This window comes from Biomphalaria glabrata, chromosome 6 (genome assembly GCF_947242115.1).
Source record: "Biomphalaria glabrata chromosome 6, xgBioGlab47.1, whole genome shotgun sequence".
NCBI classification, from domain to species: domain Eukaryota; kingdom Metazoa; phylum Mollusca; class Gastropoda; family Planorbidae; genus Biomphalaria; species Biomphalaria glabrata.
Genome location: NC_074716.1, coordinates 43497593 through 43523424, shown reverse-complemented (window position 1 = coordinate 43523424; position 25832 = coordinate 43497593). Strand labels below are relative to the sequence as shown.

The following is a 25832-nucleotide window of genomic DNA, read 5'->3' as shown; positions in this document are numbered from 1 at the left end:
AAATATTAGATAACTAGGAGAATTATTTTGAATACAGGTTAAAACAACTTCTTTGACTCAAATCAAATAATAATGCTTGGTAGATTTATTTAGTATTATTAGCTTATAATTTCAATATATTGAAAATCAGCAAAATTTTCTGTTTGGTTAACTTGAACCATCATCAAGATCTTTTAAATCAGCTAGGTTTTTTCCCCCTCTTCTTTTATACAGTGGAAGCAAGTAAGCCTACCAACTTGACATGTGCATCCAGAATTATTTCTTGGTCAAGCAAACAGACTTTCAGACTTTGAAATGTATAGGGCAGATGATGTAAAGGTCATCTGCTTCTGTGTCCCATGGTTATCCAGGGTGTCATGTGGGCAGTACAACGACCAACCACCTTTACTTTCCCCAACTAATGTTAGGTACCCATTTAGCTGGGCAGACTCAGAGGTGCCCAAAGATTCCAGAATTAAAAATCACAGTCTTCATCAGGATTCAAATCTAGGACTTCAGTTTAGGTACCAAGCGCTTAACCATTCAGCCACCACACATCCTAGCAAATATAGTTGACTTTCATACAAGCTTGAAACTATTTCATCAAAATAAGAGAAATTAAGTTGTTGTTTTTTTTTAAACACAGAAAGTTCAATATTTTTCTCTATGGAAAAATCAATCTTAATTAAAAAAAAAAACAAAAAACTTACCTGGCTTCTTTTAGAACCCAGGAACTAGATACAGCTTTTAGTATCAAATATTAGGGATATATTGTTATTATTGGAATCAAAACAAATATTTTAGGAAACCATATTAGCAAGTTACTGTTGCAAACAGATCACCGAAAGAATATACAAATCAAACTGCTTTGCATTGAATGGCTATATAAGCATATACATTCATTTTCTAAATGAGCTGAAGTTACATAGTATGGGCCAATTAGAACAAAATATAGTAAATCTTAATTAAATTGCAGAGACCCTAATAATTATTATGGCAATGTCTTCAATTCTGAAGATTAAGGATGAATGCAGTATTTCACATGACAATGCAAACCCAGATGTGACTACATATTTTGTTATATCTAATGCAGGCAAGGCTGTTGTCTGCCGGGGGTCTTACTATTTAAGTTTTCTTTTCATCTTCTGTGCTTGTCTTAGCAAGGGCTTTTCTTTTGGCTTCAAAGCACACAAAAAATAGAGACTTCAATGAAGTGTATTTCACCTAATCAAAACTGACGGCTTTGCTGATGCAGTTACTACAAGGTGTCAGAGGAAATAGTTGTGCATATATTCCTAGAGTGTCCAAAGCTATGCTGGACATGTAGGCCTATATATATTACCACAATGAAGTTATTTGCCACGTTCTTGTGAAAGATTGTTCTTGTGAAAGATTATTCATACGTCTTTTTCCTAGATAGAGTTTATCTAGGTCATGGGTATTTTGAAAGCAAATAGTATTATGTGGGTTCATCAATGAACCTAATAATTAAGGGTTTGAATAGAAGTTTATAGTAGCCTAATTACAGAGAGAGCATAAGAAATTTTCATACATGGCAGAAAAAATATAAATTGCTAGCTTTTTGGTGTATCATTAATAAAATATAATAAAAAGATTTTATTTATTTTTAATTTATTACTTCCCCTTAATCTAGAAATCTTCTACGTAACTATAGGAACATTATTAAGACTCAAGATGGCGTCCATTTCTTTTTATGGGCTTGCCTTAAGAGCCCGACGAAATAGAAATGCAAGAAAAAACTCATTCAAATTCTAAAAAAGTATATTAAGAGATTTTTTTCGAAACAGTTATTGCTTTTCAAAAATTTGGCTACGAACTTTCTTTCCTTTTTGTTATAGATCTACTAGTAATAGTAATAGTCATAAGAGATCTAATTTATTAAATGAATAAATTATTATAAATAAATGTTAAAATGGCTTTTAAATTTGTCATTGGGCATCACCTAAAAACATTGTTAAATGATGTGGAAGAAAAGCAAAAGAAAGACATCAGTGATTTCACTAAAGGGCACCTTAATGAAACTCGCCTTTTACAAGCACCTCTACTTGCCAATCGCAAATCCTGGGCTTCTTCTCATGTCATTCAGCAAAATGCTAAATCTAAAACTAAGAACAAATCTAGACTCACAGGTGTCACAGGTTTGCCAAAGGAAAAAACTACTTCAGAAGTAGATGCTCTGTTAGACTTCACAGTAGGAACATCTGGTGTCATACCTCCTTTGTCTAAATACAAATTTTCTAACAATCAGGATGTTCGTTATAGGTCAGTATAAGGCATAATAGTATTGAATTTTTAAAAAATAATGTTCGTATGTTTTACATGTTATATTAACCATATGCTTTGAATGTTTCTTCAGATTCGAAGATAGTTTCTTCCTAGCCCAAACCTTCCACAGGACAATGAGGGTGGGCAGCGGCCTGGATGTGAATTTAAGCTGCAGATTTGAGTCATTGAGACTATCCAAACAGTCCTCTTCGCATACCACTTGACAAAGGTGTAGCTAGAAATTTCCCATTGTTTGGGTGCCCGAGGGATTCGAACTCTTTGGGGGGCCCCTGCATTTTGCATAACATTTAATTTTTAATGTAAAAAAAAAACTCGTTAGGGGGCCCCTTTCAAGTCGGGCCTGGGGGGGTATTCAAATTCTTTCCCCTCCTCCCCCCACCCTAGCTACACTAATTTTTATCTAGCCTACCAGATGCATAGGATATAATGTATTCTTCACTTTTAAGTAATAGGTTTTTACCTTTTAAAACATCACTCTGTCCTTTTCTTTGAAATCTTAATATCTCTTTATGTATATCAACAGCTTTAACTATGGAATGTTTCCCTATCACAGTACTCTAAGAAGAGCTAACAATCTCTTATTATATCATATTATATTTTTCATAGTACATTAAGGGAGAAATTGTTATTGTCTTTTGTTCTTATAAGAATTGAACTTTTATGATTTTATTGAATAACTTTGCATTCTCATCCATACAGACTCATCCCAGTATTAGATGACAATTTAAATGAATCGAGGGAAATCAGATCTAAGTCTCCACAATCTCTGTACTCTCAATTGGATGATGGGACTTTGATAGAAGAGCTTCCACTTCAAGAGATTCAGATTCCCATCTCTCAAGCTCTTAAGCTAAATTCGATAAAAAGTAAAAAGACTGAAATGTCACCAAAAGAAGATAGTTTGTCTGACACAGATGCATTCAGTCACTCTGTAGTGGAAATGTATAACAGAGGTAAAGGTTTTTTTTAGCGTCATGTAGCCGACACTTTATTAATTGTGCTAGTTGGTCCATTATTACCCAAATTTACTTTTTCTTCAATCAGATATAACTGATATGTACATATGCTTATTGGTAAAACAAAATTTGATACATAAAAATATATAATTTGGTGTGTTTGTTTTATCTATTTCTGAATACAAATGAAGATTTTAGTGACAAGGGATTGAACTAACTCCCCAAATATATCAACTGGAGTGATGAGATACTATTAGAATCCTAAAAAATAGTATAAATGATTAGCCTGCTAGGTTCATTTCCAAAAATTCTACTTCTTTCTACCATTCTAATTAAAGAACTTCGTTCTCTAGTTTGATATAAATAGTTACATTTCATATCTAGTTTAGTGAAGTGTAGAGGCCAAGTGGTAAGAATCGGCTTCTGAATCAAAGGAATGACAGGTTGTGTCATATGCTTTGGACTTAGATCTCAATTGCTCTTGGTTAAAAACCTGAATACATGAAGTTTGGGTTATGATGTAATCATTTTCATTTCTGAATGGCAGAAAAATGTTTAGTCACAAAAAGGGTTTTGAGTTAGAATCTATGTAAAATTTTGAACATCCAGGATTTTTAGGAGGCTTCTAAGTTCATCCAACTTTAATGGCTACCTGGCATTGGGGAAAGCAAAGACTATTGGTCATTGTGCTGGTATTATGACACACTCATTAACCAGTGGCCAGGAACTAAATGAAATTTACATTTTCTGCCTCATTAGCTGCAAAGTCCTAAAAGGAGAACTATTTCGTATATCAAAATTCATGTATGCCATAAGTTGAGGTCTCTAAGAGAAATAGTGTTCTAATTCTAATTGTATTTTCAGGAATCACAAAAACTGATCAATACAAAAAACTGAAAGCATTTGAAACAGTTGTGCTTAAAAAGAAGGACATGTCTGAAAAAAAGATTCTCTCCGGTGAGAGAGCATCACGGCATCATGAGAAAAAATTGGAAAAAGTAAACAAATTTGTCTATTTATTTATAGTTTTTATCATGTGAGAAATATCTTTGTGCCTCTCTGTCTGGCTCAATATTGGGCTCTTCTGTTTATGTGTGATATTTCTAACTCAAAAGACACATTTCTTATTTCATTAATATGTAATCATGGAGCCCACTCCTGGAAATAAAATATGGTAGGTCAGATAAAATTAATCAACCCACTTTTATCTATGCTCTAAGAAGAGACCAAATACCAGAAATATAATGACCCAATGTGTGGCCAATATTATATTCTGCTCAAACATGGAACACATTTGTATGTGTTCTATGCAACAGTATGGGGGACACACATACAGGTATGTTTATAATGTTTGACCTTATTGACTTGTAAAGGGTAGGGGCATTAATGATAGACATAGTAATAGCATTGTTGATAACATTATGGCTTATTGAGGGTCTGGTTGTTCTTATCTGAATGAGTAACATATGTATATAATATATATAATATATATATATATGTAGACCTAGAATCTATATTGAGACTTATAGTTTATTAATAAAGTTAGTTGCTTAACAATAAGAGTTTCTCCATTAAGTTGCTGTGTGATTAAGGGGGGGGGGGAAGAATGAAAACATTACTATTACGTTTTAGCTTACATGCATTTTTCCTTTAAAGCTTGTTATGGCTATTTTCACTCTCTAGGAGTTGGCAGCACTAAGCTCAGTAGATTCCAGTCATAATTTACTGAAGTTACAAGTCTTTAGTTCAGTTTTTGAAGATATCATCAATGAGTCTCCAACCTTCAACAAGGTGCTACATTCTATTAAGGTAAACCACATCTGTGTGTTGTAAAATGTGCTTTTTTTTAATACTTGAATAAAATTAAGAACTTGAAATTCTTTCCCAACTCTTATAGATAAAAGTCATTCCTTAAATTTCTTTTGAAAGGATTAAAATCATAAAAATTTCTGTTTGACTTCTGTCTTCTTCCAAGGGTTGCTGGCCCTGGTTTCAGACAATAGAGTTTTTTCTTCATTTTGAAATTTATTATTCCGGATCATTATGACTTATGCACACATTTTTGGGTTATAAAAAACAACACGATTTATATAATTGCAAGACTTTTTAATGACACAATATTCCATGATCCTTTTCATTAGACTTGATGTGTAAGTTTCAGGTGTTCTTTCATAAATGAAGATTTTAATCCTAGCCAAAACCTCCTGGGGAATGACAGGTCATGGTGATGAGCAGTGTTCAAACCTGGGATAACAGTTCAGAGCGCATACCACATACATGATCAGGCAACCAGGCAGGTGAAGAAAAATTTCACATAGAAACACCAGGAATAATAAGACCATAAAAATTTAAGTGCTAAATAGTACTTTCAAAATCATTTGGGGTCCTACATTAAAAACTTATAAAATAAATGGATTCAGCATTAATGCTTAAAATTGCCACTGGTTTTGGTCTTTTTAAAATGAATATCAAAACCCAAAATCTAGTCAGCTTTAATTTCTTTTGATTCTTGATGGCTTTACCTAGTTTCAATTTCTTTTAATTGTCAACATTAGGAAAAATATGATAGCTACATTGCCACATTGCTAAACAGCCAAAGTCTTCAGGATGACATGTTAAGAGATCAAATCTTCAATATGACAGCTTCTGGCGTCTCACAGCCTGGAGAAATGTTTTTTGCATCTAAGTATTTGACAGCATTGGAGGAGAAGACAAGGAACTTGTTGAAGCTGAATCAAAGGTTTGTATTAATTAACAGAAGTACTTTTTTCTTCTTGTTTGATCACAAAGAATCTAGTTATCTTTAGTGATTGTGTCTGTATTGTTTTGACCACCAAAAAAAAACCAACAATCCTCCTGGCATGTTCTTCAGTTCTAACTTTCTAAATATGTTTGTTTTACTCATTTCTATAAGGCTTAATAATTAGATCAGTTTCTACACCTACTGGGAAAGTATCATATGGAAATGTTGCAGACAGTCTCTTGCTGGATGTTAGGCCTTAGTTACAACATTCTTCTTGAAGTGTTACCATTCATTTATCTATACTTTTCTTTGTATTCATTTAATTTATCCAGATTTTTCCTGGTGTTTCTTTTATCTGTCTATCTTTTTCTAGGTGTTTCTCTATCTTTTTTTCTTGGTGTTTGTCTTTTGGTGAAGCCTCGACATTGTACGTTCACAAAGTTGGTTAATTTATTTAATGTGAAAACTATTTTAATGACCAGATATTTTCATGAAATTGTAGAAAAAGACTACATAATGATAATGAGGTGCACTTTATGTGCTTTAGTTTGCCTTTAAATTGCTCTTGTAATTTAACAAGAATGCTTTATTAAATTAAAAACATAGAATGTATGTTTTTTGCATGACTAATTGAAATATTTTTGACAGATTACATGAAGAGGTTAAATCTCAACAGCATTACTTGAATACAACACCTGAAGTACCAGGTAAAATTGTGTTAAACTTTATTTCATTTTGTCAAAAGGCCCCTGCTATCATTTTAAGTCATCAGTGCATATTTACATTTTGCAGAAAGCTATATGTTTAAGTCAAATTTGTAAATCATAAAGATACCAAGTTTAAAAAATAAAGATTATTATTAGTTTTAATTTTCTCTGCATTATGAAATATCCATAATTTATTTCCAATAGTAATTTGGCAGTATGCTTGAAAAAAGCAACAACTAAATAAATACAAATCTCTTTAATTATGCTATTAATTTGTTATAAACCAAAAAATATACTGTCTTTGATAAATTAAAAAATACTGAATTTTCAGCCAGAAAACCACAATCTTTGCAAGGTTTGTATTAAAATAGAATATTTTATTTCTTTCTTTGATATAGCTTTTTAGAAATTATTTTTCTTTTAAACCTTTTTTTTTCATGCTTATTTATTTATAGGCCTTTGTATTTATATAAAGTATAACAGACATTATGACTTTGGATCTATTCACTCAAAGCTGAATGTTTGCTACTTCTTTGCAAAGTCATTTTTTTTGTATCTGAAAATTTCATTCACAAAATACAAATATGCAAAGTATCTGACATACATTTTAGTTGCTAGCTTTTAAACATGCTATTGCTGGGCCATTCTCTTTAGGGTAAGTGGGTTAAACCTATTACAATATCTTAACCTTTTAAACTTTGGGATACCAGCCTTGTTTTCCAACCTGACAATAAAAAAAATATATACTTTCTCATTTTGTTATAAGCTCATTATCGAATCAGCATGGCCATATATATATATATATATATAAAATATCAATTATAATTCTGTACTTTGATTTAAAAAGCTCAGCAACACAAACATAATAAGTTTTTAACTTTTTTCCCCCAATACTGTTTGTAATATCAAGAATCAACATTTATTTACTAGGGCTGGTTTATATTATGCTGCATAGTTCTTCAGGATTTATGCCTTTTTTCTTTTTACATTCCCAGATTAATCTTCAATATGTCTTTGTGTAATTGGCTCAGTTATATTTTACAGTAACATAAGACATTTTAGTCTAAATTTCTTTTAAATTACATCTTGTAGTCATTTTTCAATTTAATTAAGTCTTAGCAAAGTAACGTCTTAGCAAAGTAACGTAATACTGTCATGATAGCAATTTTTTTTTTATGACAACATACTAGAGAATCTTTTATAATGTAGACTCCCTTAAGGCCTCTAATTGGGTATTCACTCTAAATTTCCAGCATGAATTTAGTAAAGTAGATACAAAGCACCCCCTTCCTTTTTAAAAAATATTTTCTTTTCTGAATGCTAATTTTAAAAATATATATTTTTTACTTCCAGTCAAAAGAACTCCACCAGTTGGCTACAGTAGAAAGGAATTACCCATTGAACTATCATTTGAACTAGAAAATATGAAGGTAAGAATATAATCTCAACTTTTTAGATTGTTGTAGATCTGAAAACAAAAAGCTTGTTGTTGTGTTAATGTTTCAGATGTTCCTTCAGAGTTAAGGATAATCTTCTTCCTAGTCCAAACCTCCTGCAGGATGACGGGGGAATGGCAGCAGACAGGGTTTGAATCAGGACCATTGAGAAGACAGAATGACATTCCAGCATGCATACTCCACAACCAAGCAGCTTTTAATATTCTGTGAAATTAAATTTAATTCATATTATCATCTTTTCTTTGTGTTCCTCATGGAACATAGGGCCTCAGTAAAAATATTCAACTTGCCATGGTCTCTTGCTTGTTTTTCAATGGCTTCCCAGCTCTTTCCTGTCCTCTTGGCTTCTTCTAGTACACATGTTCTTTTTGGTCTTTCTCTATGTCTTGTGCCCTGGGATTCCATTCTAAGGCCTGTCTAGCTCTGTGTTGGTATTTTTTCTAAATATTATTATACAGTTTTTACTACATTATAAATAAAATTCAAGATGAATCTTCAAGTTCAATAGATAATAAACTTATTTTTGCATATGGTGTCATTATTGTTCAGGCACTGATTTTGGAAAAGCAGGATGAGCTGAATGCCTTGTATGTTCAAACCAGAGATGACTTTGTTCCAGTCTCTGTCTGTACCCATCTTGAACAATGTATTAAAGAAACTGAGGTAAGTCTAATTACATTATATCTGAGGCCTTTTTAGTACATGGAGCAAAAGTTTGGAACTCATTCTCAATTGAGCCCATACAAACCACAGCCTGCTCTCTTTTTTTCTCTCTTCTCTCTCTCTGGAATCACCTATTTTTCCCATTTGCTCTTCCTATATAATGTTCTCCGACCTAGACTTATACTTGAAATGGAATGACCCACTTTATAATCCACCCCCCCTCCACAACACACAAACGTTTGGACCATGAATTCTAGTATCACTTTTACTTCTACCTCCTCCCTTCCATAATATGGGAGTTACTCCTACATACAATATCTGACTTTTCATTGGCTTCTTAATTCAATACAGAAATATTTAAAATACTTAATGTTGCTTTTCAACTGGAATCCCCCTTTCACACTTTTTAGCCCTTTTTTTAAAATTACAATGACCTTTTTAACTTTTATTTATCATCCTCCAATGGATCAATCCCTCACCACACACTTTTCAGCTCTTGAATTCTAGATATTATTTTATTATTTTTAGATGGCAAAAAAAAAAAATCTAAATTGACCTCTGGCGTACAATGGTTATGTCTTTGCTGGATGTGGCAAAATGTAGGTAGCTGCCAGGGCTGCCTAGCCAGGTAAAATACTTCACTCCTCATTAATCTTTAGGGGCATGGTGGCTGAGTGGTTAAGCGCTTGGCTTCCGAACCTGGTGTCCTGGGTTCGAATCTCTGTGAAGACTGGGATTTTGAATTTTGGGATGTTTAGGACACACCTGAGTCCACCCAACTCTAATGGGTATCTGACTTTAGTTGGGGAAAGTAAAGGTGTTGGTCATTGTGCTGGCCACACCCTGCTCGTTAACTATGGGCCACAGAATCAGATGACCTTAACATCATCTGCCCTATAGATCACAAGGTCTGAAAGAGGAACTCATTAATCTATGGGCTCAAAGACAAGTCTTATTATTATTATAATTAATTTTAAATTCTTATATTATTACTATTTGATAAATGGTATTGATGTCTTCATTATTTTCTGCAGGGAGAAGTACAAAAGCTGTTAAAACAAAATGAATATTTTGAAAGAAGTATTGCGGAAATGGAAACTGAATTGAAAGATGCAATTGTTGAGGCAGACACAAGTGAAAAAGATGCCAGGTAAGAGTTGACTAGAAGGTTCATAGTTACTCTAAGTAAACATATTCATATTTTTTAAAACTGGTTAAAAAAAAATACTGCCATCAAGGGAAACAGGAAAATCACAGCTTTTCATGTTTTTATATCAAGTTTTTGTCCCCCTTGACTATCCTACTATTACTCAGCTATAGCTTCATCCAGGGTGCTAAAAAAATTAAAGCTTTAAACATACAATATAAGTAATATTAAAAAATAATTATGAAATCATTCCCTACTTTCCTACTTCAAATAAAACTGGACCAGATCTGATCGGATTGATCAATATTGAAAAAACAAAATTACCATAATGAAGATCAAACTCATGACTTCCAGGCTAGTAGCACCACACTATCAACTAGGCTGCCAGTTTTTGGGAATTTCCAGACTTCCACCCAACCTGATCCCCACTAAGAGATTGTAAGCAAATAGTAGAAATTGAATGAATAACTCAAAATCTTTTTTTTTCCTACACTGTAGCAAGGTGTGTTAACTTTTTTTTTTCTTGTGCGCTCTATAAATAATTTAAGTCTTCTCACTTATGATAAAGTTTAAGACTTAGTTTAATTTTAAAGTCATTGCCTCTTTACTTCCACCTCTTTCTTGCACTAGTGATTAGTGATTTGATCATTTTGTTTTATAGGAGAATTTGGCACAGAGTCAACTCTGTCAGAGACATGTTTGGCTCCCAGCAAAGTAAAGAAAAGAATGAAGAAGATTTTGATGAAGAAAGCAAATGGAACTGGTACATTTCTTAACATGCTGAAAGCACAAGGTAAAATAGATGACCAGAATTGCCTATTCTGCTTTATTGTAATGTCAATGGAAAAATTTAATTGTACAAAAATGTGTATTTTTGTAAATAGAAAATGTTGTTTACAACAATGTTAATACATTTGTGTTTGTTTTCAAGATACACTAGAGATCTGTGCCATTGAATTATTGAGCTTGGGCTATTTTATCATGATCTTATTACAGTTTTTTAGCGGCCCCCGAAAGGGTAAAAGATGTGAAATGTCTGTTCATCTGTCTGTCCCATTTAGATCTCGTAAACTAGAAATGATATTGAAAATCTGACATCATAATATTTTAGTCCATTTAAAGTTCTGATGCAACAGCTACTTTTTTCTTTTCAAAAAGCGAATAATCTAATTTTTTAAATCACTTATGCAAGCAGTTTTTTTATAAAAATACACCATTTTTACAACTATTCACTATTAATAGTAACAAACACTTGCGGCTCTTTAGTAGCGGTGATGGCAATTTACCATATTTTTAACAAATTTATGCAAATGGTTTTAGACTTTTTGTTAAAAAAATATTTTTTTTTACATTTGTATTGCTACTTATGTTAGTTCTGTCCTACTAACTACTACATTTACAAAAATAATGTTTACTTTTTTTTTAAGAGAAAAAAATCTATTTAGTATGCATATAAGTTGGACATAATTTAAAACAACAATTAATAAGTAATTTTCCATATTATCGCATGAACTGCAGTGCTGCTCTACAGCCATTGAACACCTAACTAAAGCATTTTTTTTTTTAAAGATTTGAATAAGGGATTGATTTTTTACAAAACAATTAGATATTCATTATAAGACATCAGTTAGGGCAGGTTCGCATTCAATGTCACATTCACCTATCCTTTATTCTTCTGGACCGCTGGGGCACCACACAAGATCTGTCAACCTTCTGTCTCCATTCTTCTCTGTCATTTGTCTTTGAAAGAATTTAATTCTGATGTTCTTTCTGAAAATTTTGATACCTGCCTGGGTGGACCACTTCGGGGGCCGATTTTGAGTTTGTGTTTCCACACAAACTGTCTTTGTAACCTTGTTTTTTTTCAAAGATGAGAAATAAGATTTAAAAAAAAGCTTGAACAGACCAACTTTTTAATGAAATAATGAAAGACGTCTCACTCCACTCTTTTTGTGTATATAAAGGAAAAAAAATATTTAAGTACTTGGTGAAACCTACCCAATTAATAATCAAAACTTTAGGTGTTTTTTTTTAATAAATAAATAAATATTTTAATATCATATTCCAGTAAAACATTTAAATTTATTATTAGTCTTGAATAATACACTATTGTATGGAAATAGTTCAAATCTATTGGTCACTCCACTCAAAACTGAATTGACAAAGAAAATAACAAAATAAATGAAATTTTGAACTTTTAATGAAAATAATCTGATATCAAAACATCACAGTTATTGTCTTTAATTCTCATAGTTTGCAGAGTTTGTAACAAATATAAATTCATTTCACTTAAAATGTCTATGTTACAAGTGAATTCAAAATGTCAAATTGAAACTATTTTTCACCTTTGATAGAGATCTGATGACATTTATTATATAACAATATTATGAAATAATTAAGCATTACTAATTTAAAAAAAAAATAAAAAATTTGTAAATATTGTTTTGTAAGAGATTCTAAGAAAAAAAATAGTTTTTGTGCAAAGTGACTAAGACTTAACTTGATGTCAAATCAATAGCAGAAGTGAAAACAGGAAGTGTTCAGATCAACACCCATTTCATTTCTGATTTATAATTTGCTGACTGAAAATTAATTAGATTTCCAGAACTGGAATTCGAGATCACTGTCAATTAACTAAATAAATCAACAAATTAGGTGTAATTGCAATGATGTGATCACATTTATTCTAGTGACAAAAGCTTTTCTATCAATTAAAACAACTTCAAACTTTAATTTATCCTTATTTAAAAAAATAATATTTCTAGACATAGATGGAAAAAAAAGGTGTGGCAATAGTGAGAACATTATCTAGAAACAAAATATTTTCAGTGATTCAACCATAAAATGCATAGAGTTATGATAAAATATTATTTTATATTGTCTTGAAGGGTCATCCAGTGCTTAATTCAATATGACCATTCATTATGCTAAGGATATCTTTTTTTTCTTTTCTGCACATAAACATTTCTTAACTTCACTTTAAAGCTTTAATTAATGATTCTGAGCAGATAAAAACCAAAAAAAAAAATCAAGTGTTTTATAAATAAGGAATATAAAATGCCAGTATTAGTCTTTTGTAACAAAACATGATGCCACCTAACAAAAGAACTCAAGAGAAACCTGGATTTAGTTTTTTGGTAATAAAAGAGTTACAATCACCAGACAAAACTGGTTCAGAATTGGTTTCTTCTCTAGTCAACTTTACTTTAACTTAAGTGAATTGAATTCAAAAAAAAAAAAAAAAACAAAGAAAGATACATCTATGCTATACTTAAGATTAAAGCTAATAATAAACATTATGAAAAAATAATAACAAGTCAACATGTACGTATCACAATGAGATCCTATTACCCAGACTCCTCTATCACTCACATAGATCTCTTCATCACAGCCTGGACTTGCTATGCTGGAGATAAAGGCCTACCAATAACATGGAGGTGAATAAACATGACATGGAACATATAATAGCAGGATTAAGGTACCAAGGTTATTGAGAGGAGAAGGTGAAGAAAATATGGTGAAACAGTCAAGCCCAGAGGAAGACTGGAATCTCCTATCAAGCCCTATCACCTGTCAGTGACCAGGTTCTAGTCTAATATCTGACTTGACCATCCATGTACTGTTATCTAGCCCTGCATTGCTACCCATGGTCAAGCACCCCTCTCACAATCCCCCTCAAAAACTATTCTATACTTAGGCTTAAAATACATATTGGAGCCAAAGGTTTCTTCCAAAGACAAACAAAAGACCCAGCCATGGAGGTGCGTGATACTTCGCAATATCAGCATTGGCAGCCTCATAACTGAACAGCGGTGGTGAGTATGATAGTACCCATTCATTGTTATCAATGCCCATTTGGCTGGGTTTTTTTTTCAATGTATAATGCTCCAGAAGCCATATTCTCTTCCTTACCAGATAGTATTTGTCCTAGATGTATAAGAATTGTTTTTATATATACAAGACAACAATAAATAATTATTTTTTTCGAATATATATAAAACATAAATATTACATTATGACTGCTGAGTTTGAAAGCATTTCAAGATTCAGAGTTTTAAAAAATTCACACTGTCAGAAAACAAAATAATTTGAACAAAATATCACAGTAAATTTTATTCTAAAAGTTTTGATAAGAAATAAATTGAATTCAATAATTATTCTTTAATCACACATTTATACAAAAAAAACAACAAACATAGGAATTGAGTCACGACAGTATATACAGTACTTACTATAACACCTGGTAAAAATAAATAGTGACTAAGGCTGTTGACTATTTCAACTTAATATAAATAATATAATATGGTATTACAAGTAACAGAGTTTTGCAAAGACAACATGGACTGTTCAAATCTTCATTCATTTCAAGCAAAAATGCATTTCTTCACAGTTATGTTGCCAGATTTGCTATAAATATCATAGTATCAAAATTGGGTCTTAAGGCTATAGACATATTTAGCAATATATCTCACAGCATAATACCAGGTTCAATCCAGTAGAGATACAATCTTAAATAATTATGTATCACTTTATATCTACTGAAATGTACTAATAAAATAATGCTGTTAACAGAACTTGTTTAGGAAGTAATACTGCAACAGTTATAACTGTCATCATAATAATCTACATCTGTTAAATGATAAGTCTGTAATGGAATGACAAAGCAGCATATTTTGTCAAGATATATAATGTAAATTTCTACACTTTAAAAAAAAATTTAAACAAGTGGACTTCCGAAAAAAAAAATTTGAAAGAATTATATTATATAGCCAGCTAATGTTTTTAAAAAGTGGTATTAAATATTTGTAGAAAAATAATGGAAATATTTATTTTTATCACAATTAAAAAAAAAACATTCCGAACATTCAGTCTGATTCATGATTACAATTTTATTTTTACAAAACAGATGAAGGTTTAATTGTATGAACCTTACAAAAATATTATTCTGAAATAATATCTCTTAATTTAACAACATAAAAGGTAAGGCCTAGAGATGCATTCACCTAATAATTTAAAAAAAAATTTTTTCACAAGTAAGTATGATCTATGGTAGGGATAAAATAAAATATTTTGAACTGTAAAACAAGGCTTTCCATATTACATGAGATTGAGACACATTCTATAAATACACTTTTTTTTTTCATGTCACATTTAAATATAAAAATCTGAAAATAAAATTTAAAAGCCTCGCTTTGTTATATAGAAAAATAATGTTCACAAAGTCATAGGTTGAGACTTATGTCCAATAATAATTTATTTTTAGTTTTCATTTTTTTATATATCAAAATTCAATAGATTACTAAAGCATTCGACATGTAATATGTTGTCTGTTAAAAACATTAAGTCAAGTATCATATAGTTACACCATTCCGTCCTTACCATCCAATAATATATGGCATCTTCATAATACCGGTACAGCCTGTCCTTGCCAACCAACAATATCTTTTTTTATAATCTGTCTTTGCCATCCACTAAGCTATGACATCATCTCCGAGTCAAACCTTTTTCTCATCCACTCATATTATTGCAATCATCTCTTTCCTCTACTGCTTACTTTAAAATTTGCTGAAAAAATAATTAGCTTACCATGTAATTTACAGACCTCCAAAAAAAAAAGTAAATTGTATAGCTATATTCTGTTATTTGTAAAGTTATCTAAATGTTCATGTTAATTAGAGAAAATTTTACTAATAAACTAAGTCATTGTCAATGGTGTCTTTGGCTAATTACAACCAATAACCGACAAAACATCTAGGCATATTTTAAAATTTTTTCGGCAAATGTCATGATTTGAATGACCAATCTTTTTTTCTACTTTAATAAATGACAGTTTGAAGCCAGGTATAAAAATCAAGGATAAATCCAACATTTTGGTTTATCTTAGCAACACAAAGTATAAACAAAAAAGATTCAATTGGGCCTAACTGTAAACTATTATCAGTAACCAAACCGAGGAGAACTTGTCGGAAACCACATCATACTTTTAGTTTCCTGGTAGTAGACATCTGGGATCCACCCTATAGACGACTCAACCATTTTGACAGTGGTACGTCCAAACAGGCGGCGCTCATAGTCAATGAGCTGTCTCCAGAAGCCAACATTAGGGTGTATGACAGAGCGCCGCCTTTTGACATGACGGTATGCCTGTTCTAGGGTCAGGCGATGATATTTCATCAGATATGCAATGCAGATCGATGCGGAGCGGCTGACACCAGCAACACAATGGACTAGAGTTTTTCCTCCTTTTCTGTCAACCTGAAATAAATTGTCTTATATTTACTAACCACATTCAATAAATAATAATTTATTTACATTTATTAATAATTAGCTATTTTCCTTCCCTACCCCCTCCCCTCCTAAAAAAGGGAGAAAAAGGGGGGGGGGGGAAATAACACAAAGACTGAAATTGAGTACATAATTAGTTATTTTTTTAAATATTGCATTGAAATAAATCTATCCAACTAGGTATTTCATCATAAGTAATTTTATCAGAATAGACTAAATGTGGCTCAACAAAAACTCAACACTGAGGATTCAAACTCTGGACCATTGAGATGACAGTCCAAGGCACATACCACACAGCCAAGCAGCTCTCTTCCTAAAGTATAATGGGTTAACCATATGTTTTTACTTACTCTAACAATTATCAGGGTACACATAAATATCGGCCCCCATTTGATCATTCAGCCAAACAAATTTTGCTCCCTAAATTATTAATGCAAATGTTTACCTCAAAACGAAAAATCTTTAAATTATTCATTATTATTTATCAATGCATTCTTGCTTTTTATGCAATAGCTTTAAATCTTTTTGCATATATAGTTTTTACATGCAACCTAATTCAGAAACATTCATTTGATTTTGACATGTGGCCTATTAAAAAAGAAACTGGAAATATTTAAAAGCATTTACCATATTTATTTTATCTGCACATCTGTCGAAATAGAGACCCAAACTTGCTGAAGGAGAGTCATCTATCCTAATCTGTATGCATTCCAAGTTTGGTAACTGCAGGTTGGGGATCTCTAGTGTTACATTTATTATATGAGTGATGCCAAGGCTGCGTATCTTCTCTCCTCTGACTGCAGCAGCACTGCTTAAGTAGAGGGAATTTGTAATTTCAGCTATCTGAGAGAACATAGCTAAATCCATTTTACTTCTTCACAAACCTGCAATAAAAAAAAAATCAATGCTTGAAGTGTGTAACTGACTTTGAATTTGAGATTGTTCTGTGTCTGTGTGTAGCTTTCACATGGTTTTACATGACATGTCAAGGTTGTCAGAGAAATATAAACAAGATGTTTTTTAAAAAGCTTATATCAACTCACTCTTTCTGTTTGGTAAAAATTTGGAACACCTTTATTTCTCCCACTTCCCATACTAGGATCAAGTTGAAACTTTGCACAATTATTCATTTATCCAGACAAAACATGAATCAATAATAAAAATTAACCTATCAATTAATTAGTGATAATTAATTAATTTAGTTCAATATTGATTAATGGAAATAGCTCTTACAGTATTGAGAAGTATGGCTGTAAATGTGGAGATTTTCCCATAGAGTTTAAAAAAAAATAAAGTTTATTTTTATATTTTGCTTGTTTTACATATTGGCTTCTCATAGCTTAGAATTTCTACACAAAAGGCTAAATAATATAGGGGAGATAATTGACTGGGACAATTTTTAAATTTTGTTTCCTCTATCAGGAGGTTTGAAAAGACTTGACATCAGAATACTATAAATAGATGAGCTTGTTTTAGGGGATCTAATCAGTTCATTGGGCCTGTAAGTGTCAAACTTTATGTTAAGTCTACTTACTTCAAATTTATTATTGAATTTGAATTCTACTGTGTGTTATTACATGAAATACAGTGTATGTTCTCACATTTTAGGATTTCAACTCTGAAAATTAAATTCCTTTCTTTTTTAAAATAAGTTCTGTTGATTCTTCCCCAATACAAGAATCCCTGGCATACAATTGGATGTTGGGTCATTAGATTTTACTTTCTGAAAATATCTAGATGTATTCAAAACTCCAAGATATTTTTTTAACAGTAGCACAATTTATAATTGGTCATAAAACAACAGTGTATATAATATGATAGTTTAAACAAGATTAACTTTAGTTTCTAAGGTTGTTATCTGCAGATGAGCTTGACAAATAAATTACTTTCAAACGACATGTGTCACAAACATGTGTCACAAAAACGTTTCTGACAAACAAGTCAGCTGCTTGTGTGCTTAAATATCAAGCCACTAAAGCAGCTTCTACTCACAGGTGACACCTAGCACCACTAAAACTTGGAGCCAAGTAATGAAATTCATTCTAGTAGTAGATCTTTTTTCAATTCTCTGCTGCCTTGTTAGGGCTTCAAGAGACAACTCTTGAGTAAAAATCAGGATTAGGTCCCCATAAACATCAACTATGTAAACTATATAAGTTTAGTCCTATGAAGTACTCATCTAAAAGGGATATTATAGGGTGGCCAAGATAAAGAGGCAAGATTTGATTACAGGAGTACAAATAATTACAGAAATGTAAATTATAATATATTATAATATTTTTTAAATAGTTAAAACAGAATAATATTAACAACTACATATTAAGTGTTTGAAAGTTCCCAGGAGGTGTTGAAAGTATGTACAATGAATTTTGATACACAAATGAGCAAATTAGCATGTCTCACCATGTTTTGGAAAACTTTGTTGAGTCAATTCATTTGGTGTGATTTCTTCAAAGGTATTGCGAATGTTTGTTTTAACCTCTTCAATTGTATGTATTTTGTTACTATATACTTTTAAGTTACCGCACAAATAAATCACAAGCAGATAGATTGGGCGTTCTTGGGGTTCACAAACCCCAGGACTCTTTTATCCTGGCCAGGCTGTATATTCTATCTGCAATAATCTTCTAGTAATATTTCCATGAATTTGGGAATATCATGTTGTGCCCTGCCACACTGTAACCTAGTCAAGCTAGAACATGATAATCACTTCTAAAATGCATCAAACAAATTCAGTTTGAGGCCCTTACTTGATAGGGTACATTACATAGAATAAAATATAGCATCCACTCATGACAGCACAATTTTGTATCCCAATGATGAATATTTAAAATGCTTACAGCTATAAATTCTAGAACACATTTAGAGATCTCCTGACATTTATTTGTTCACAATTGTCTATGTTTATATTAAGAACAGTAATGACTGCATATTTTTTTCTTCAAATCAAGGATACAAGCTTTGAATGTTCTTTGGTCTACAATGCACACTTTCTGTGTGTATAAGCTCACATCAAGTCACAGTATAAAATATGTTACTACAATACAAACATGACCAAAGCTTGATAAGATAAAAGATTGAATGAAGATTGTTAAGCCAAGGACAGATATTAATCTATGTACAAGCCCAAAGCAATCTATGTGTCAAGACTTAGCATTTCTTTATTTCATAACATGATATATGGCACTGAGTTGGATTGCTTAGTACTGAAGTACAACAAGTAGATACAATACCTTCAGCTAAACAGAATGAGAAATATAAAACTTAAGACAAAGTAGAGAACAAAATTTTAACATGAATGGAACCACACAAATGAAAAGATCTAAAAGAGGATTTATGTATTATGTAATCTACCCTTTTAATGATTTGTTTGGCAAAGTCCTTGCACCCTTACCAGAAAAAAAATGCATAAACTGTAATGTACCTATTATGATAAATTAGGCATTTTAACAGACCTGCAGTGCTGGGGAAGGAAGAAATAGATTTAAGTTTACAAACAAGAGAGGTGGTCTTAATAATCTGACCAAAAATAATATTTTAAATTCCAGCTATTGATTTAATAAAAGTCGCACACCACATTTAATGTAATTCTAAGGTCAAATGATGATAAGTTGAAATTGGAAAGCAAAATGTGTACATGCATACATTTTCTTCAAAGCTCATGAAGCAAAGAACAGCAGATAGACTAAAAGAGAAACAAGGGAAACAATGGTGAAAATAAAGGGCAGCTATTAGGAACAAGTTTTAAATAACTTGATAACTATTTAAGTGCCAAAAAAAAAATTTAAAAATTGAGAGATACTATCAGAGATAAATAAAATCTCGGTAGCAGTTTGGAGGAGATATAGATATTATAGTAGAGTTTGTATACAAATGACCAAATGTCTCCACTTCAAGTCAAGTACTTTTTTTTCCCTTGTTTGAGATTCCAAACAAAATAATTTATTACCTATAGTTAATTAACTAATTGGTTAATTTTTTAATATTGACACTGGTGTTGTCAGGTAAAAGAAAAAAAAAACCATGAGGTTATTCTATCAGAGATTAATAAAATCCTGGTGGTAGTTTGGACAAGATCTATATTAGAGTAGAGTTAGTATACAAATGACCAAATGTCTCAAATTTCTAAAGCATAAGTTACTCATTGCCATTCAACAGCTTGGAAAGTATTAACTGAAGGTCAAGGGATACACCCTCTTTGATTGGCCCAATTTAAGTCACCGATTAAACAGACCCAATTACCAAAACAACACAGCATAATCAACACTTTCTATGGCAGTGGGGAACAGCCGAGCAGCAAAAAGAGTTTAGACCTACAGCTCAGCAGCAATTAGAGTTTAGATCTACAGCTCAGCAGCAAAAAGCTGGCTAGATGATGAAGAACCCAAAGAAGTGGCTCTTAAAGTAATGACATCTAATGATTCATGGTACTTGGTTGACAAATCAACTTAGCTCTAAAGCCTAATTTGTAAGATTAAGTTTTGTCATTTATCAGAAGAGAAAGGCTGAGCCAGCTCAAGTACCGCATACCTTTTTGTGGTAGAGTAAAAAAAGGCAAGGAGGCCCGGTGGCTGAGCAGTAAAGTGCTTAGCTTCTGAACCAGGGGTCCTGGGTTTGAATTTTTCCTGGGATTTTTAATTTCGGGATCTTTGGGCACCTCTGAGTACACCCAGCTCTAAACAGTACATGACATTAGTTGGGAAAAAGTAAAGGCGGTTGGTCATTGTGCTGGCTACATGACACTCTCATGAACCAAAGGCCACAGAAAGAGATGACCTTAACATCATCTGCCCCATAGATCGCAAGGTCTGAAAGGGGAACTTTACTTGTACATTATAGGCAAAGTCAATCACTCTGCTAGTGAAAAGTCTATGAACATGGAAGATTGTATAGTTATCTATTGCTTCTATTTCCTGTTTGTGTTCACTAAGAATAAAGACTGAAGCCAAATATAAAGGGGACTAATTCAGCTTTTACCAATACTTCAGTCAAGTTCTATTTCTTTCTCTTGTTTGAGATACCAAAGTAATTTATTACCAATAGTTAATTAACTAATTTTTTAAAAATTGATTCTTGTGTTGTCATGTAAAAGAAATAATTGTGCCAAATTTCAACTTGATCTGAGATTGGGTGTCTGGGTGCCAACTTTTGGCCAGACAGACAGACACACAGACAGAGTGAGTTTACATATAATACTAAGCTTTGTAAAAAAATATAGATTGTATAAATTGTAAAATAAAATAACCATTTCTCTTCTTTATCTGTGATAATAAAATAGTCAATAATGACCTAAAGTCTTCTATAGTAGGCCTATTTGTGTAGGTCTATAGGAATTACTTCAAATAGATCTAGAGTCTAGATATCTAGCTAGACTATAGATTCTTTTAATTCTATTAATTTTGTACGTCGGTCGTCTGTTGTCGCCATTCATGTCCATGTCAGCATGTCTCGTATTTTTTTCTAGATCTACGCCATCAAATTAGAATGGTGTTTATTTAGCGCGTAATAAATGGAGATGGTTATTATAGTTACTATAGTAGCTCGAGATCTAGATAGCCAAGCGTGTTTGACCGCGACTATAAAAGTATTCATCGACAGTTCCTACAATGTAGCATAATCTACTTACATTATTATGATGATAGATCTAGAATCTAGAGTAATCTATAGACTCTTATATAGACCTGGTTTAGTAAGCCTAGTTTTTTGGTAAACAGTGAGATTCAACACATCCAGCAAGAACAACACACGGGAAAAAAATAAAAACTTCACAGTCTCACAGAGACGCCAGAACAACTGATTTTTTCAACAAGTGGTTTCGATGTTTCCCCAGTTAGAAAATAAATAATAAAATAGCTAGATCTAGATCTAGAACAGTCTGGCTGGACGAACGAAATCTTTCAGAATAAAATAAAGGGCGGGGGAGTGGAGCAACCAAGAAGAGCAAAAAAAAAAAAAAATGTGTAACGCTTAGTTATTTGCGTGTGTGTTCGCCTTGAAATGGTTTTGAGTTAGACAGAATGTTACAAAAGCAGACTCTGTAAATGTGGATGTGTTTGTGTGTCAGAAGTTTATCGTGTGCGTGTTGCATGCGTTCTGTGGTCGAAGTACACAGAATGGGGTGGGGGAGAGGGATTAGAGAGCGGAGACAATCAGACTGGCTTACTATCGATCCCAGCAGCCTTCGAAAGAGTAGTTTATTCACTTGAAGTTATAGGTTTAACATCAGCGGTCAGAAACCAAGGGCAACTACTCCAGGCCCTGGGCTCTTATATACATTGAATAATAAACGTAAGCTATATTATCAAATACATGTATACAGCTTATAGATGCCCAGAGAATAGCAAGACAGTGCGCTAACAAATACTGGCAGGACCTTTGTGAAAACATCCAATCTTGTGCCGACTGTGGTAACATCAGAGGACTATACGAGGGCATGAAAAAGTCTTTGGACCTCACACCAGCAAGTGTGCCCCGCTCAAGTCAAAAGATGGCTCAATCATCAGTGATCGTGCAGTGCAAATGGAGCGATGGGTAGAGCACTATGCAGAACTTTACCAGATTGAAAATGTCATCTCGTCAACTGCTTTGTCTAACTTCCCACCACATTCCGTTTTGAGCGAATTAGACGAAACACCTTCTGTAAAGTAACTGAGCACAGCCATTGACATGCTTGCACACGGGAAAGCACCCGGAGGAGATGGTATTCCTGCAGAAGCCATTCAGGCTGGAAAGCATGCCCTAATCAAGCCACTCCATGAACTGCTAAGTTTGTGCTGGGAGCAAGGAATAGTCCCCCAGGAATTAAAGGATGCCAACATATTTACACAAATAAGGGCGACCGCTCCGATTGTAACAATTATAGAGGCATTTCACTTCTTAGCATAGTTGGGAAGGCTTATCCCAGAGTAATACTGAAGCGACTACAGATCTTGGCAGAACGAGTTTACCCAGAATCGCAGTGTGGCTTTAGGGCCGTAGATCCACAACAGATATGATCTTCTCCTGCGGCAGCTACAGAAGAAAAGCAGAGAACAAAGGCAGTCCCTCTTTATAGCTTTTATTGACTTGACTAAGGCGTTTGACCTTGTCAGCTGAACCGGCTTGTTTGCCGTATTATAGAGAATCGGCTGTCCAAACAAGCTACGGAAACTAGTGTCAGCTTTTCATGAAAATATACAGGGCACCGTACAGTTTGACAGCTCCGCCTCTAGGCCATTCTCCATCAAGAGAGGAGTAAAACAAGGATATGTTTTGGCTCCAACACTATTTGGCATCTTCTTTTCAGTTGCACTCACCAGCGCTTTTAAATCCCTGGAAGATGGAGTATATATCCACAGTAGATCCGATGGAAAGCTATTTAACCTAGCACGCCTTAAAGTCAAAACAAAGAGACGGCGTATCTTAATTAGGAAACTGCTGTTCGCCGATGATGCCGCACTCATATCCCATTCACAAGAAGGATTGCAGAGGCTTGTGAATGCTCTGGCAGCTGCTTGTCAAGACTTTAGCCTTACAATAAGCCTCTCCAAGACTGAAATCCTGGCACAAGATGTTGCAGTGATACCACTGATGCATATTGGAAATCACACACTTACGGTGGTGCAGGAATTCACATATTTGGGAACAACAATAGCCAGCAACCTAGATTTAGACACTGAGCTGACAAAAAAGAATAGGAAAGGCTTCTGCAGCAATGGCAAAACTCTCCAAGCGTGTGTAGAAAAATACCAAATTGACCACGACAACAAAAATCCTGCATTCTGAGCACACTTCTTTTTGACAGTGAGAGCTGGGCAACTTACATGCGTCAAGAACATAGATTAAATAGCTTCCACCTACGCTGCCTGCGACGCATAATGTGCATCTCCTGGAGGGATCGTGTCATCAACCTGGAAGTTTTGACACGGGCCAACATGCACAGCATCTATTCTCTCCTTGAACAGAGAAGACTACGCTGGTTCGGTCATGCCAGATGGAAGAATCCCTAAAGACATCCTATACGCTGAGCTTGCAGAGGGAGCAAGACCCAAGGGCCGCCCAAGACTAACCTACAGAGATGTCTGGAAGCGAGACGTGAGAGCCACGGGCATCGACCAAAGTATGTGGGAGGAGATAGCCCAAGACCGGACAAACTGTACGTGCTGGTACGAACTTCACTGAATTTTAAAGAAACGAAGCTGCGTCAGCCAAGAGAAAGAAAAAGAAAGCTGCCCTGTCAGCTAGCCCTAGGACAGATGCATGCACGAACTGTGGCAAACTCTGCCACTCCAGAATTGGTTTGATCAGTCACTCCAGATTCTGCCCCATCTCAAGACGGAACCAAAGCAAGTGACTCATCTGGGCGCATCAATTGTTTCCAAGACAGAAGGAGCCATATGTATATGTATACAGATTATAGACCTAAAACAAATATTTGTTAAGAATATATGCTGGTTTTTTTTTAAAGTGTGCCTAAAACAGAAATTTAACGATTGAATTCTGACATAATTTGGCATCGTGGTTTGTGCAAACGACAATATTATGGCCAATAGTTAGAAACTGTCCCTTCTTCCTGCATGGCCTTTGGGTCATATATGTAAAATCTTCATCTAATCTAAAAATTATAATCTGACTACAGTGACATTATAAACGTTAAGGCCTAAAAACAAATGATGCAGGACCGGATTTTGACTTGTTAAGGGCCTAAGCTATTTGAGATATGGCGGTCCCTTGTAATCAACCAAAGGCAATGTTTCCTCTGCTCTTTACGCCATCTGCCCTATAGACTTTCTTTAAAATGATTGAAAATATCAATGGAACCATTTCTGAAGGACCCCTAAAAAATGTGGGCCCTAAGCATTGGCGGACTGGCTATATGGGCAGTAAGGCAAAAGCCCGGTGGGCCGCTACCCAAATGGGCCGTTAGGGTCACTGAAAGGGTCACATAGATGCCACTATGTATTAATTTGTTAAAGGTTTTATAATATTCAATTATAAATTGGCCATCTATGCGTTTTGTTAAAAAAATCTCTATACAGTGTAATCTAACAAATGTTCAGAAATAATGTAATAGCCTACATCCGTAGAAAGTGCTACTAGATCTAGTAGGAGTCACCCTTTTAGCGATTAAAAAGCAACATAGGGCCTACACTTCCTTTCAAAACTATATAGCTCACTGTATGCATGGGTTATCACGTGTAGACGCTCCAACTTAATAGAATGATTTTGAGGACAGGTAGACCTAGAATTGGATACCCATCATGCAATTATGGGCCTGATTGTAGACCTATAGAAATACCCGGGCCGATTTTGACACACAGTCCTTCCTGACCTTAAACCAGTGATGCCCAAAATACGGCCAGCGGGCCAGATTCGGCCCGCGACGTGGTTCCATCCGGCCCACCGAAACATCGGCACAAAGTGTACACATCTCTCCTTTTCCTAACAAAAAAAAAAAAAAAGGTTGAAAAAATGAATCTTTACCTACGTTTGGGCCCTCACTTTTTCTCCGATGGATTGATACCATAACCTTAAACATTTGTGTATTTATGAAATGGGACTCTGAATGTATGCTACAATCTAACAGGAAAAGTGAACATATCTTGACTT

The 25832-nt window shown here is 33.6% G+C and overlaps 2 protein-coding genes across 12 annotated transcripts in view; one reads left to right on the top strand and one right to left on the bottom strand.

The window, feature by feature from the left end:
- The first annotated feature begins 1663 nt into the window (after positions 1 to 1663).
- Positions 1664 to 13212, top strand: LOC106057565 (uncharacterized protein C6orf118-like). 2 transcript variants are annotated; one of them, XM_013214814.2, is made up of 11 exons: positions 1664 to 2262; positions 2986 to 3239; positions 4107 to 4240; positions 4926 to 5051; positions 5798 to 5982; positions 6634 to 6692; positions 7024 to 7047; positions 8046 to 8122; positions 8699 to 8812; positions 9847 to 9962; positions 10621 to 13212. In XM_013214814.2, exons 1-11 carry the CDS (start codon positions 1913 to 1915, stop codon positions 10733 to 10735), a joined length of 1554 nt encoding a protein of 517 aa, XP_013070268.2. In that variant the 5' UTR covers positions 1664 to 1912; the 3' UTR covers positions 10736 to 13212. The 2 variants fall into 2 exon arrangements, with proteins under 2 accessions (XP_013070268.2, XP_013070269.2); XM_013214815.2 differs by lacking the exon at positions 7024 to 7047.
- The window catches only part of LOC106057498 (dual specificity protein phosphatase 14-like), a 27313-nt gene continuing 13622 nt past the window's right edge, over positions 12142 to 25832 (bottom strand). For 6 of the 10 annotated variants that reach the window (XM_013214702.2, XM_013214704.2, XM_013214708.2 and 3 more), the window contains exons 2-3: positions 16872 to 17128; positions 12142 to 16214 (exon numbers count right to left, since the gene is read on the bottom strand). In XM_013214702.2, the coding sequence (XP_013070156.1) occupies positions 15897 to 16214; positions 16872 to 17111 (558 nt within the window). In that variant the 5' untranslated portion in view covers positions 17112 to 17128 and the 3' untranslated portion in view covers positions 12142 to 15896. Of the gene's footprint in view, positions 16215 to 16871; positions 17129 to 18647; positions 18966 to 18994; positions 19271 to 21870; positions 22141 to 25832 lie in introns of those variants that run through there. The other 4 variants (XM_013214706.2, XM_013214707.2, XM_013214709.2 and 1 more) reach the window with 4 other exon arrangements.